This window comes from Penicillium macrosclerotiorum (genome assembly GCF_028827735.1).
Source record: "Penicillium macrosclerotiorum strain IBT 26536 chromosome Unknown utg000001l_segment0_segment0, whole genome shotgun sequence".
Lineage (NCBI taxonomy): Eukaryota > Fungi > Ascomycota > Eurotiomycetes > Eurotiales > Aspergillaceae > Penicillium > Penicillium macrosclerotiorum.
The window spans coordinates 143,524-158,257 of record NW_026643081.1 but is presented as its reverse complement, the minus strand read 5'-3'; the positions used below and the strand labels follow the sequence as shown (position 1 = coordinate 158,257).

The 14,734-nt window shown below is 47.8% G+C and overlaps 6 protein-coding genes across 6 annotated transcripts; 2 read left to right on the top strand and 4 right to left on the bottom strand.

The window, feature by feature from the left end:
* Positions 1 to 1,169: 1,169 nt before the first annotated feature.
* Positions 1,170 to 2,067, bottom strand: N7462_000044 (uncharacterized protein; the record flags this gene model as incomplete). The annotated part of the gene is made up of 2 exons (XM_057071770.1): positions 1,170 to 1,505; positions 1,690 to 2,067. 2 exons carry the CDS (start codon positions 2,065 to 2,067, stop codon positions 1,170 to 1,172), a joined length of 714 nt encoding a protein of 237 aa, XP_056938300.1.
* Positions 2,068 to 2,360: 293 nt separating this feature from the next.
* On the top strand, positions 2,361 to 4,110 carry N7462_000043 (sugar porter family MFS transporter; the record flags this gene model as incomplete). Its single annotated transcript, XM_057071769.1, has 2 exons — positions 2,361 to 3,359; positions 3,448 to 4,110. The coding sequence occupies 2 exons, from the start codon at positions 2,361 to 2,363 to the stop codon at positions 4,108 to 4,110; spliced, it is 1,662 nt and encodes a 553-aa protein (XP_056938299.1).
* Positions 4,111 to 5,028: 918 nt separating this feature from the next.
* Positions 5,029 to 5,882, bottom strand: N7462_000042 (glycoside hydrolase family 75 protein; the record flags this gene model as incomplete). The annotated part of the gene is made up of 3 exons (XM_057071768.1): positions 5,029 to 5,295; positions 5,368 to 5,736; positions 5,787 to 5,882. 3 exons carry the CDS (start codon positions 5,880 to 5,882, stop codon positions 5,029 to 5,031), a joined length of 732 nt encoding a protein of 243 aa, XP_056938298.1.
* A 1,052-nt stretch (positions 5,883 to 6,934) lies between these two features.
* Positions 6,935 to 8,903, bottom strand: N7462_000041 (acyl--CoA ligase; the record flags this gene model as incomplete). The annotated part of the gene is made up of 5 exons (XM_057071767.1): positions 6,935 to 7,914; positions 7,977 to 8,079; positions 8,135 to 8,466; positions 8,541 to 8,801; positions 8,870 to 8,903. The coding sequence occupies 5 exons, from the start codon at positions 8,901 to 8,903 to the stop codon at positions 6,935 to 6,937; spliced, it is 1,710 nt and encodes a 569-aa protein (XP_056938297.1).
* A 2,169-nt stretch (positions 8,904 to 11,072) lies between these two features.
* On the bottom strand, positions 11,073 to 12,158 carry N7462_000040 (uncharacterized protein; the record flags this gene model as incomplete). Its single annotated transcript, XM_057071766.1, has 1 exon — positions 11,073 to 12,158. One exon carries the CDS (start codon positions 12,156 to 12,158, stop codon positions 11,073 to 11,075), a length of 1,086 nt encoding a protein of 361 aa, XP_056938296.1.
* A 1,035-nt stretch (positions 12,159 to 13,193) lies between these two features.
* Positions 13,194 to 14,647, top strand: N7462_000039 (uncharacterized protein; the record flags this gene model as incomplete). Its single annotated transcript, XM_057071765.1, has 2 exons — positions 13,194 to 13,562; positions 13,604 to 14,647. The coding sequence occupies 2 exons, from the start codon at positions 13,194 to 13,196 to the stop codon at positions 14,645 to 14,647; spliced, it is 1,413 nt and encodes a 470-aa protein (XP_056938295.1).
* Positions 14,648 to 14,734: the final 87 nt, after the last annotated feature.

Below are 14,734 nucleotides of genomic sequence, written 5' to 3'. Positions count from 1 at the left end.
GGGGTCACAGCGCGTCCAACCTTTTCTAGGCAGATCGGGAGCCGAAGCCGAAGATGGGATTTCATTGGATCGCCGCTCCTGAGGGATCTCGGGGTAGAGTCTGTCTGGAGGCAGCGGTGCCGTCGTCGATGGCGGTTGATGACGACTCCGCAGACATCTTGGCGGGTCCCCCCTGCCCCAAGATCTGCCACGCGAGATTGTGACGCGAAACCCGGGACTATCGCGATGGATGGTGACAACCTAAAATCTAAAACTTTTCCCGGCATATCTCCCTCCCAGTCAGCGTTGACCCCACTCCCCTATGGCCGGCCGCAGAACCATAACTCGGGATCTAGGACGGATTTCGTCAGCCTATGCAATTAGATACAGCCAAGAGCATTTATCCAGCCGAGTCGGGCGCGGGGCCAGAGATCTCCTTGGCGAATCGCAGAGCCGGGTTTGTCGTGCCGAACGCTGGAAGGGCAAACCGTCAAACCGGCCGTACGATGTCGAGTGAGCCCACACCAGACGGACCGAGTGCGGAGCGAGGCTATTCCGTTCTCCGTGCTTCGTCCTTGATCCTGGTCGTGACAAGACGAATGCGCAAACCTCCCACGCCGTTTGGCTAAAACCTACTCCGGGCTGACTCAGCCGTTACGTTCGCTCGGAAAAAGCGGGAGTTTGTCAGTTTGGTCGGTTTGGTTGGTTTGGTCAATGAGGTCGTCCTGGAGTCTCGATGCAAGCTGGGGGCGACTGCTCTCGATTTGCCTGGTGCTTGGGGGCAAAGAATGGCTATGCCCAGTATCGATCTTCTACGGCCAAGAACCAAGCGGACAATTGATGTGTGTGTGTTTTTTTTTTTTTCATTTTTTTTTTCAACTGGCTACTGTACTTCAACAATGAAACGAACTGGGTGGATTTATTTCTTGGCGATCTTCATTTGCAGTACGTTTGTGGACGAGTGTGGCCCAGTCTTTAGGATTTGCTAGTGCTAGTTGCTCTTTCGACGGGCGCAGATTCTGCAGTGACGTACCAGGCACCAGTCGACGGGTGTGGCGCCGCCACTGATGGCCGTGGTTCCCGGACTACTATCAACCTGGTTTCCTGAACCTTGAAAAATTTTCTACGCGAACAAGAGAAATTTAGAGTAGGCCAGATGCACGTGGCTGGGTGAGGGTTTGCAGTGTAATCTAGAATGGGATCGTAAGACTCTGCTGAGACGGAGGCGCACGGCGGGGCCCATCGCTACCAGAGGGGCGCCTCTGAAAGGGGATGATGATGGGGTGCCCTGCGCTGAGTCTGTCAAGACCGACCGAATCATCGACCGTGATGGCGGAATAGGACACAGGGAATTTCGGAAGAAGACCCTGGGAGTCAACCTCGACGACACGTGTAAAGCCGGTTTTGGGCCTCCGGACTCCGCACTTTCGCTCTCCAGAGTTTTCCCCCCTGACGCGGAGAGTTGGGGTGTGAAGCTCACCGGGGCACACATCGGGCATGAAGCCAGCGCGAACAATCCGGAGTGCCTGGGGTCGGATGGCCCGGCTCCCTCAATGACATGGCCCACTCCGCTTCTCCAGAGAACCCCGAGCCCCGACAAACATCCGATTGCGAGACAGAAAGGAAGCCTGGGGCAGAGCAGTTGGGTCTGCTCTCTGCGAAGATTGAATAGACGAAGGGATCCCGATCTTCTCGGCCCCGATGACAAACCTGGCCCGATCCCGAGCCACGACTCGGCCTTCGGCCAGCATGTAGAGTCCGGGACATCTCGCCGAGTTTTGCCACCATGTCATCCCGATCTCCAGACTTGCGGTCCCTCGGCTGCCCGGGGACATTTGAGTGGTGAACCAAAGCCGACCCATTGCCGGAACCCACGCTGGCCGGCCCTGTCCTGGACTCTCCTGCACGCTTGAGTGGGTTCCTCGTGGCCGTGCGAGTCGGCTTCGGCCGGTTGTCATCATCGGCTCCCTGTTGTTGGCTCGTGGCCTGGGGCAATGGCCATCGTCCGCGTCGTGTCTCTCCACCATGTCTCTCCACAGGGGAAGTCTTCTCCCTGTGGAGAGACGTGGGTTGGTTTTTTTTTCTCATTTCCTTTTTCCGTTTCTGAGTCCACCGGATTACAAAAGGTCCCTGTTTCCCTCTCCTGAATTTCCCCCCCCCCCCCGATTATTCCTTCATTCTCCCCACGGTCATCTCCTCGGCCCTGAAGTGTGGTTACTTGTGACGATCCAGGATTCGGTCAGGGCTTTACTTTTCCTCTGGTCTCTCTACCCAGCCTGAACGAGTCTTAGTTGATATTATCTATCATATATAATCCCATCACTTCTCGGGCTTCCACGCTCTCACACTTCAGGAATAGACCCCAGCAAGAATTATCCGTCATGGGTCTTGAAGAATCTTCCTCCCATCATGGGGAGGCCATCACTCCGGTCCAGAACTCCCTGAACCCCAGCACGGAGTCCTCGTTCCAGAACAGCCCTATTCAGAAGCCCGTGGTGCCGGCTACTGTCAATACCGCAATCCCCCGCATTACCATTCACTCCTTAGTCATGACCCTCTTCGTCTCGCTGGGTGGTCTGCTCTTTGGATATGATACCGGTCAGATTTCGGGCTTTCAGGAGATGGATAACTATCTGCAACGGTATGGCCAGCTCAACAGCAGCGGCGAATACGCATTCAGCGATGTTCGCTCGGGTCTCATTGTTGGTCTGCTGTCCATCGGTACCCTGATCGGTGCTTTGGTGGGTGCTCCCCTGGCCGATTTCCTTGGCCGAAAGTGGTCGATCTCGGTCTGGTGTGCCATCCTCATTGTCGGCCTGATTGTCCAGATCACCTCGCCCTCAGGACACTGGTGGCAGATGGTCGTTGGTCGTTGGGTGACTGGTCTTGGTGTTGGTGGCTGCTCGCTTGTCGTGCCCATGTACCAAGGCGAGAGCGCTCCCCGTCACATCCGTGGTGCTATGATCTCCTGCTACCAGCTGTTTGTGACCCTGGGTATCTTCTTGGCCTACTGTATCAACCTTGGTACCCACACTCTCGAGGGTACTGCCCAGTGGCGCATCACCCTAGGTTTGACCTTCCTCTTCGCTATTGGTCTCGGTGGAGGTATGGCCTTCTTCCCCGAGAGCCCTCGCTTTGAGTTCCGCCACGGCAAGGTCGAGAGTGCCCAGCGCACTCTGGCTAAGCTCTATGGTATCCCAGAGAACCACGTCCGTATCTTGGAAGAAATGGACGAGATTCGGGAGCAGTTCGAAGCCGAGTCTGGCGATCAGAAATGGCACGAGTTCATCACTGCTCCTCGCATGCTCTACCGCATTCTCCTGGGCATGGTTATCCAAAGCTTCCAGCAGCTCTCTGGTGCTAACTACTTCTTCTATTACGTATGTTACTCTGTTTGGATGCCCCTGGATCTGTGATTCAAAATATTTTTTTTTTGGAGTCTTATCATCCTAACTTTACTTCTTTTAGGGAACCACCATTTTCAAGGGTGCTGGCCTTTCGGACAGCTTCGTCACTCAGGTTATCCTCGGTGCAGTCAACTTTGGTACAACTTTCGGTGGCCTCTACATTGTGGAGAACTATGGACGTCGCAAGTGTCTCATCTTTGGGGCCCTGTGGATGTTCGTGATGTTCATGATTTTCGCCTCCCTGGGTCACTTTGTCTTGGATATCGACCATCCCGAGAACACCCCCGGCGCTGGCAAGGGTATGATTGTAGTCACTTGCTTCTTCATCGCTGCCTACGCTATGACCTGGGGCCCCATGGCCTGGGCCATCGTCGCCGAGCTCTTCCCCTCTAAGTACCGCGCCAAGGGTATGGCTCTCGCGACCGCCTCTAATTGGGCTTGGAACTTCCTCATCAGTTTCTTCACCACCTTCATCACCAGCTCTATTGACTTCGCTTATGGTTACGTCTTCGCTGGCTGTCTCCTTGTTGCTGCCGTCGTGGTCTTCTTCTTCGTCATCGAGGGCAAGGACCGCACTCTCGAGGAACTTGACTACATGTACGTCAACAAGGTCGCTCCCTGGAAGAGCAGCAAATTCGAAATCCCGCGCCGCGCTGAGTGGACTGGGGATGAGACTCTTTACGGTCGCAAGGAGCAAGAGATGTATCATGCCGAGAACGCATGAGCTTCTCAGCGCCCATCATCTTTTTGATGTTTTCTTTTCTTTTCTTCATTTTTCATTATAGAACGTGACATGTTTTCCATTTCTCCCACCTTTGGGAATTTTATTGCGCCATTTGATGGCCATGATGCATGATTTTTGCATGAACGAGATCGTCTTGGGCCTGGAGCTTTGAGTTGATTTTTTGTGCGGTCCAACCCGCCTGGATGTATTTTTAGATTTTCTATTATACCACTATTGCATTCAATAGAACCTTGAGCAAGCTCATTTCTTCAAACAAAGCCTTTGAATTCTCTAGTTCCTGTTTTAGGTTGCTTACTTACATCGTGGAGACTCAGCTCAGCTCGTACGGCTCAAGGGACTGAGTCTGAGGTGTGGAAATTTCCACATCAGGAAAATCGTCTCTACTCTTGCCTTAAACTCTACATATGGTATTATCAAGCTAACATTTGATTTGAAAACATATTGAAAAATGATATCAGTTTCTATAGCCACTGAGTACCCTGCAGCTTTTACTTTACCTTGATATCGTCTATTTTTATTCCTGGAGCTTTTTTCAAATCCGTGAGCTGCCCATCATTTTCAAAGAGTCTCTTGTCTATCTGATTGCTTCAAAAAAATGTTGATTGCAGAGCAGGGTGTGAGATAAAAGTGGTAAGAACAAGAAATACAGGCAGGTTTAAAAGCAAAAGTCACGTTATTTTCAGCAGTATGATCAAAAATATCATGCATGCTCCTTGAACGTTGAGTTTCAAAAAGCCATTTCAGCTTCGGAACCACATTTTTAAAGTATATTCAGAAAGATTACGGCGACGACGGAGAATTGATAGCAGACAGACATGATTCGTGTGCGATCAGTAACGGGCTCCGCTGGATGACCTCGGCAATCATAGGGCAGAACGATGGGGTCGAATGTGGTGTTTACGCTGACGCGGAGGTCAGTTTAGCGACAAGTTGGTCACCCAATGTCTTAATACTGTCCTCAAATGTCGCACTGCTCTCCGCATCCCAGTCGGCAGTCGATCCAGGAACAGCATCTTGGCCTGTAAACCCAATATAGAGGACGTCCTTATCTCCATGGCCATTGTCACCGGTGAGATTCTCATCGGGAAAGCATAGTTGGGCCAAAGAGATTGACGCCTCGCCTGTGGAAGTACCGCCGTTGGTGTCTCCCCAAACACCATAATGCTGATCACAAAACAACATTAGCAATCTAGAAGAGATCCTTAAATTTTAAGAAACACGACGGAAATCCCTTACCAGATTGCCATTGCAAACAACTGCCATAACACTCAGAGGCTCCATGCCGTACTGCTGTGGATCGAAGGAAGGGCTGGAGCCAGAGTTGCCAAAAACAACATAGGGGTGGATATTCGCATTCAAATCTGAAATGCCATACTGGCTAACTTCGTCTTTGAATGCAGTCTCGCCTTGTCCACTTGGATCATTTGAGCAAGCCCCCGCGCCATTGTCAGCACCGTCGCAATCGACGTCCATATCAGCATATGCACCGCCGTTGCCTTCGCTGTGGAGAAAAATGGCGCCGTCAAGGTCACCACAATAAGAGACATCCCTTCCAGAGCTTCCGTCGCTGAAGCCACCAGTAAGAATATCGTTGCAGGAGCCGGCCTGATAGAGTTCAGTATGAGTTTGCCTTATTAGTTAGTGAAGAAGCTTACTTTGTGAGCTTCATAGATTTGCTCCAACTCGGATGGCAGATCATACGCCGAAATTGCTCCAGCTAGGGCAAGCAACAGTAGATTAGAGGAATGCATTCTCGCGGTGTAGGGAGAATATGTAAATTATGTATTATTATTACCGAGAAAACCGGGGTAGCGAGAGGGTTTAAATAATCTCAATTCGAAGCCGTCGCAAACGACTTTCCTAGACAGGATTCTGGAGATCGCGGTGGAAGATATGCAGGGGTACATCTCAAGATTACTTCCTTGGCACTGCACCCCCAGGCATAAACATACATCATTTACCCTTTCGGGAAATTAGTCTTCAGTGTTCACTTCGGACAGGGTCCTTTCGACGGTGCATATGACTGCAGTCGGATCCACTGCGAGAAAACCTTTTTGGTAAAAGGTGTCGAGAATATTAATGCGTGAGCTAAGAGCGTCAATCGAAGGGGCATTTTCTATTTGAAAATTGCTGATCTTGGCAAAAAGGCGTCTGCGGGCGGGAAACAACTCGTGGGTACAGCAGATCGTCGCGCTTTCATCCTCGTTTCGCTGCAACCTCAGATGGGGCTAAATTCCTTTTTGATCAGCCGCTGAACTCGCTAGTGTTTCAAGTAGTAAGAGAGTGGTACAGCTGAGTGTCATCGAACTTTGGGAAATATTTTCCCTTTTTTTTCAAAACCAACAGACATGGTACAACAAATGGCCGTTCGACAAAACCACCGTAGCCTACGAAGGCGATGCCACTTTGGCAGGAAAATGGCCTCAAAATTACAGAGAATTTAGAGCATTCAAGATATTTGCAAATAACTATATTTTAAGGTAGACTCTGAAAGGTATTATTTCTCGCAATCTTCTTCTTTCGCAGGCATTCGAAGTAATTAAATAGTATAAATAACTTAATACAATCTAGACTTCAGCTATAATCGACCTCTAGAGTTTTTCAGAGAGGATTGAAATCCAAGGGTTTTTAATTCGCCATGGAACAAACATTAACATAGTCACTTCCCGTTCAGGAGGAAACCTTGATTATCTCCATTCAAGACCATGCTCGAAGGCTAGATAAATAAAAGAGAAACACTCGAGAACAAAGTCTTCTCCAACAGTGAAATTTTATGACCTAGGTATATTATATATGCGGGTGTCTATAGCTTTGGCCTGGTTGATGCACGAGTCGCTATATAACGATCCTTAATGCCCTTGTCTTGCTCTCGTGCCCGCAACATCCGACGCAGTATCTTTCCACTTGCGCTCTTCGGGATTTCTTTGAGCATTTCAACCTCTGTTATCCATTTGTGGCGAACTTTGTTCTTTTGCACATATTCGATGAGTTCCTGCAGCAAGTCCATAATCGCTTGTCTGTCTTTGCCTTGAAAAGCGTCCGACTTGAGTACGACGTACGCCTTAGGACGCTGACCGGTATACTCATCTGGAATCCCACCAACAGCCACATCCTCCACCATTGCATGCCCAAGAAGAAGATCCTCGAGCTCAGCTGGAGCAACCGCGATACCTTTGACTTTTATCATTTCTTTGATCCGATCGGTGATAGTGATGAAGCCCTCTTGGTCCATGTAGCCAACATCACCAGTATGAAGCCAGCCTTCAGAGTCGAAGGTTTCACTTGTTGCCTTTTCATTATTCAAGTAGCCCATTACGACTTGTGGGCCTCTCGCAAGAATCTCACCGGGCTCTCTGTAGCCAAGCTCCTTACCATTCTCTGGGTCTATGATCTTTACCTCTGTATTGGCGACAATAGTGCCTACTCGATGTGCGTACTCGTAGGTTGATTTTTCCAAAGGATGTGCAGTGATACAACTGCACGATTCGGTCATTCCGTATCCTTGTTTGAAGCCGGTGTGGGGAAATCGGCGCTTAAGCTCTTGAATAACCTCCATGGATAGTGGAGCTGCGCCGGATGAAAACTTCTGTATGTGTTGGAGATCGTACTTTTGAACAATTGGATCTCTCAGGAGCCTAATCAATATCGGTGGCACAAGTAAAAGCTCTGTTATTTGATATGCGACCACTGTTTGGAGCATAGCTTCCATTGTAAATGCAGGAAGCATGTAAACCTCTGCATTTCGCAGCACTGGAAGGTGCATCTGATGCACGAGACCAGTAACTTGATTCCAAAGACGTTATATTTCCAAATAAAATTCAAAGCTTGAGCAGCAGGAGACTTACTATGAAATAGTGGAAGCACTGCAAGGACTTTTCTGTTATTCTTCGAGGTAAGTTGTTCCACCTGCATACACTGTGCAATTACGTTGTGGTGCGCTATCATCACCTGTACTCGTATTAAGACCTGGAACTATAACCTTAGTCCGTCCTTAATTACTTACAGCTTTAGGCAAACCGGTTGTTCCACTGCTGAAACTGAGAAATCCGCATGTCTTTTTATTTGTTCCACCCATGGGAATCTTGAATGGTGCAACTTGGCCATCTTTGCCTAATTTCTTTCCAAAATTCAAAAGATCCTTAATGTTTGTGAAGCCATCTTGACTTCCTTCAAGGAGAATGATCCTATCCTGGGGTATTCCTGCATTTCGGGCCGCAGGTACTGCAACAGAGAGAGAAGATGGTGCCGTCATCAAAACTTTTGCCTGTGCAGTCTTCAGTGCATATGTCATTTCTTCAACATTGTAGGCTGGAGAGGCCCCTGATATTATGCCACCTATGATAAACAATCCAATGAGCACATTGACAAATCATTTCATAGGACATTTTATGGGAATTTAAACCGCTTACCAATCCGATTGGTTGCAAACATCGCAATTGGATACCAAACAGTGTTCGGACTGAAAAGAGCCACAGTCTGACCAGCGGACAGACCAAATTTCTTCACCAGTGCTGTCGAAATGTACGTTGCATACTCTTTGACCTCATCATATCTTACTCGCTCCTTCGTGGCGGCATTAGTAAAGCCTCCCAGACCTGAAGTCCCATGCTGATAAAGTGGCGACGTTGGTGAATCGAAGAGCCATTGCCATAGACTAATGTCTTCGGGGACTAGAAATTGACATTTTCATCAATACAATCTCTCTAAAATTATGAAAGGGGTACTGGCCAGCTCTTACTTGAAAGGCTTGGTTGCTGAGATGTGAAAATCATCTTGAAATCGAGGCCGTATGGCACGGTTTTGCGAACAGGCTACTCAACTAGTGTTCTATGCGAAGCTGAAATTGGACGTAGTGTAGGTGGAAAGAGAGCGAGATGCTGCCAACTCCTGTAGAGATCTGGGGATCAATTAATTATATGTCCTTCCCACCTTTGTAATTAATGATGTATGAGCGGGGCTCCCCTCCATCAAGCCAAAATGCGGGGAAAGCGGCTACCTGGAGTGGGGGTCAATTGTTTGTGAATGTACTTCCCCTAAAGAGTCTTTTTCGGACCTCGGCTTTAGGCTCAAGCTTTCCTAGTAGTGTGGGGGCTACTACTGGCAGTCAAAAATGTAGAACTTACAAAATACGCAATCCCAGTCTTGTCAACAAAAGGGGAGCAGTCTTCACAGAAGTCACTTCAATATCACTTTCTGGTTCGATCGGCCCGGTACTCCTAGTACTTACTTCTAGTATATATAGATATAGTGGAGAATTTAAAAGCCCCAGTATTATACACCCTGAGGAATAGCGAAACTTAAATATCTTAATACTATTTTATTCTTTTTTCTTTAAAATTTGATACTAGAAGTACGTTCTTATCCAAATACTAAATTTTTTTATTGTATGACATTAGTATAAATTTAGAAGAGAGAGAAGCTAATATAGTAGTTCTTCTAATTCGGACAAAAAATAAATACGTAGTAAGTAGGTCTATATTCTAACAGTCAGCGGAATCTAATAACTATTTAATTTGAGATAGCTTTGAATAGCTATAGTATACAGCATAATAGTCTAATTAACAAATATAAATATATTTCAGAAAAAATCAACCCTGGGAGCGCTCGTGTGCTGAATCACATTATGGGCCCTTTTCCAAACTAATCTGATTCCATGATTTTCTCCTACTTTTTCTGCCTCAAGACACGGCTTTGATACTACTGCAAAATATCTCGAAGCACTCACTTAAGCGAATGAACACCGAGTCATCTTTGCCCATGGTGACTTCAAAGTCCATAATATCCTCATCGGAGAAGATGGCCATCTGTCGAGATCCCTCGACTGAGACTCGGCCGGATGGTTATCAGAGTATTGGGATTTACTACTGCAATGATGTTTGGAATGAACAGTTGGTGGTTTCATGTTGCCTTGTGGATGGGTGGAGATGATTAGGATCTAGAATTGTGATGCGACAAGGCATTGAACTCAATGACCGTTGACCTACATAGCCTTTTAGCAGAGCCCGGCAGTTTCAAGTGATGCCAATTGAAACGGTCGAAATTCCATACTATCCAAGCGTTATATTTAGTCCGATGCTATGCAGAAATATCTACAATAGATACAATAGAGCAACAACACGTTCAAAACCCGTCTCCTTCAATGTTGAATGAGCAGATATGACCAACAGAAGGTGCTGATATCTTAGACAACACATTTATTGCGAGGCTGGTTATTATTGGCAGCGCCCTGCTGATTTGCATTGCCGAGCACAAAGTATCCCTCCTCCACTGCAGAGATATCGCGGCAACAAACAATTTGGTTGACTTTGAGTTTTTGAAGGATTTCTAAAAGCCAGACACGGCAGCTCACATTGGGCATGCTGTCAACATCATTATTATGAAATTCATGATATAGTTGAGTAGGCTCTGTTTCTGCAATGGCACGGTTGCAATTTGAACGAGAACACACTGAAAGTTTGACTTGAAAACTCCTTTAGTTGGGTCATGGTCGCGCGTCCATCGAGCGCTCATATTTTGATGTGGAATTTGAGACCGCCAGTGTTGTTGGGGTTGAAGTAATAGCCCCAATGAAAGTCGGAAGCTACTCAAAGAACTAAAAAGTCTTGCAGTATCCAGTCATAGGGCACAGTGTACTACTCGTTAGGGTGGTGGTCTATCCGTTGAGTAAGAATCAGATGGAATGATTGAATAGAGTAGCATTAAATTGGAATAACGGACATTTCTTTTACGACCCGGTAACTAAGATCTTGAGATTCGGTTTTATAGGGCGATATGCCTTGTTGGATGATAGATAATGACGAACTAAAGAAAATAACTAATTCGGTAGTCATTTGCACTGTGATTAAAACATTTTGAGCCGGTATTCAGCTCTCTGTGCTAGAGCTACATCACATCTTGCCCGTTCGGTAACACCATGGACTTCCGCTATAGATGTGTGTGTATTAGGGAATAGAATCACCAGTTGCTCTTATAATTTCGGCGTAGAGAGTGAATAGCAGACGTGGGTTTTTCGTGCCCAAGGGAAAATTTGTTGGGTCTGTGTTGCTCAGGTTGTTCCGAAGTTTCCCAAAATGACTATTTGGACTTGACCGCTGTATGACATCAATACTGGATCTTCGTATCCGCGTGGGCTTGTTCGAATCTCGCCACAACTGGGCAGAGAATTGATTCGATGTCCTTGGGTCAAATGGGCCTGGCATATCCTCCAGTCTGGTGTTCCCTGGTTCCTTCACGTTCATCCACACAGAGGCACCCGGGAACAGACTCGCCAACATGAGTGTCACATCGGAAAACGCAATGCCAAGATAAACGGCGCATGTACAGATCAACCCAATCCAAAATGCTTTATGTGATCGAATGCAGCTTCGAGAGAGCTCTCTATACACAGCGATCGCGTCGAGCCACGGGTTTCTGGATGCCAACTGCTGCCGACGCATGTTTTGAAAGTCGACAGACCGTACCGTTTGGGTTTGCTCATTGGTCCGCTGCATCATCTCGTACGACAGTAGCATAACGGCTGGACTGTATGTCACCCGGTCGAGCTTCGCCGCCGCTAGCGTAAAAGCACCAACTGCCGCAACCGTTGGGGTCTCGCAACAACACAGCTCGAGGACACACCATGGTCGCTGAAGGACCATCAACAACGATTCCAAAGTGTTGTTCTGTCCGAGGACGCAGTGCTTGGAATATCTTGTTGCGTTGATCAGAAACCAAGGCAGATCATCATAGGGCTCGACGGCGGCATCGTTGCGGTGTTGACGGCACGGGAAAGGCAGGGAGGTGAGATCAGGTAACAGGTTGTTGCTGAGGAAGGTCAGAATAGGGAGTTTGTCTGCAACCACAGAGGCCGCTTCTTCAAGCTCCTGAAGAATATTTCGCTCAAGTCCATTGTTCCTCCATGACGGGGGGAATGCAACGATCGAATAGATTGCAAAGGCATCTGCTAAACCTACCCCGCCGCCAACATCATAGGATGCGCAAACTTTCGCAGGGGTTGGGCCCTCGTCCTCCTGGAAAGAGGGGCTCATGAATCTTCTCGAGTCGACAGAATCATCATCAACATCTGCAAGCGACAGATGGCTGCTCAAACGTAGTTGTCAGCGTTCCAGCGCGAAAGTGGCAACGCCCGGAGCTGTTGGATTGTGATGACTTTATGCCTCAGGCATTCTATGATTACCTTTTGGAGTAAATTATTGATGATGTAAGCATTCGGAGCCTCAGGCCTTAAGGGTAACTGCAAAATACCTAGACTCCTGCCTTTATTTTTTTTACTTTGGTTGTCACTATTTTTCTAAAAAGAGGTAACTCTAGTAAATTAATACTAAATAAGTACTTTAGTACCCCTGGCCGTCGGAGCAGATCTCTGCTCAATAAAGCCGACCGATCGCCAATGGCTGAATTGTCTACGGCCGATTGGCATGACTAGCTTTTGATCATAGATCAGAGAATATAATCACGAAGTTAATCAGCTTTGTTTTCCTCTTCGTCTTTTTTCTCCTTTAGTGTTCTATTTCAGTGCCCCTTGTCTCCCGTCCATGTTTTATTGATCCAATTGAATCTCGTCGATCGGCTTCGAGATACATTATTGTTTTCAACGAAACTTTTCGCCCAATTTAGCTCGCACTCATATATTTTATATTCAGAATCTTGGACGAAATCATGATAGTTGAACTATACTACCTTTTTCTACGACCTAAACCCTACTTATACTGGGTATGGGAAAGAGCAATGATCATTGCAACCTGAGTATTTGCGCAGTTAACCAGCCAAATTGTAAAGAAACCCCCAATTGAGAATCTCACGTAAGATCAACACGAGTACAGAATAATCAAGCTGCATTTATGGAGCCCCGATGTGCAGAGAGAGCAGAAAAAGCAAAAACCACCTCAATGTGATCGGCCTAGCACTAAACCATAAGCAGGTGGGGCCAACGCACAGTCTCCTGACCTGAAGACTTGTTGAGAACTTCCTCGGTGACGAGGGAAAAAATAGCTTTATGAAAGCTTGACTGCTATCGCACGAATCCTGGCCCCAAACTCTGGTCCCAGAGCCTCTAGGCTGCCATGGATGGATTCAAACCGGCATTGTACGCCCTGAAGATTCTAAGCCTCGCTGGGCTTGTACAGTCTAGTGAAAGCTTTCCAGCCCCTTTCGCAGATGCTCATGCTGAGCTCAAGGTTGACGATGGAGTCACATTCGACCCGCTTGGCGTTGCCGCGATTCTATACAACCCGCGCGCCGATCGAAGCACCGCGAGACTCTATACGCAGTATGATAGGAGTCTTTTTACCTGGCCACACATGACCATGATCGGGGGAACTCTTCCACCAATGCAAATGCTTGTCGAGCGGCTCACGGCGCCGTTCAAATGGATCCATCCAGCGATCAAAATGTGCACCAAAGATACCACGATGCTTCCCATTCGATCGGATGTATCTGGTAATGTTTTTCGCCAGCTGCCATTTAACCTCAGCAATACCTGGCTGAGCGACATAATCTTTTTGAGCCCTCCTCGCACCCGGGTAACGACTTTGCCATCGTTTATGTTGATGCCATGCATAACTCGACTAAAAAGCCCGGGGATCCGGCGAGCAACGATGAACACGAATTTATCCGCTCCCATATAGGCAGCATTCGCTGGCGAGCGGGTAAATGGACATTGAACCTCCTTTGCCTGATTAACGGCTTATCAGTCGTTGCGGGAATGATTTTTGGAATTCTCGTGGCTGATATTTGGGCTTTCACGCTTTTCTTGCTATACAGCTGCCACTGGGGAGCATCGGTGGGAATTTCTTTGACGCCAATGGTCACAGAGCACATCCCTGCTCGTATCGACCCGAACTCTAATGATCGCTTTGCCGTCTACGAGCGAGAAGAAGGCGGAACCGTCATTTTTAAGGGCGCGCAGAGTACACTGGAGACATGGGCGCGTTCAACGTGGGAATACAACCCCACCCGAGGCAAGGACAGTCTTCACTGGCTTTGGATTATCACTGGAACTCTTTCTGCTATTGCCTCGGTTGCATGTATGGTTAACATGCATGGTTCCATGCAGCTTGCCTTCTTGGGGATTCTCGTCTTTGCAACAGTGGCCGAAATTGGAGCCACTCGAATTGCACGAATCTTGCAGACCAAAGCCCGCGGCCCGATCCCCAAGGCCTTTGTTCGAGGAAACTCCACCCGCTCTATGGCTATCATCAGGGCCACTGTTGGTGTCGATCAAAAATGTCGTTTGACGGGCTTGGACTGGATCTCTATGGGGCTCCTTCCGGACATGCCAGTGTTTCAAGAGATGCAGGTTCTTCTTAAGGACATCGGCGAGATTGACGGAGATCGCAAAGGTGAAATGCCACCGTTAGTGGGCGACTCGCGCGATGCCGCGATTCAATCCAAATGCTCGGAGTTCCTTCGCAGTGTGGATGACAAGGATCACAATCGCTTAGGACTAGGCAAACGAATACTGAAAGAAGTATACGAAACACTGAAATTAGATTATGAACTACTGCCAGAGCTTTGAAGTTTTGGTTGGATATTTTTGAACCCAATCTCTCTTCCACCTCGTGCTCTTCTGCCATCACGCATTTTGACCAATGTCACGAGCGGT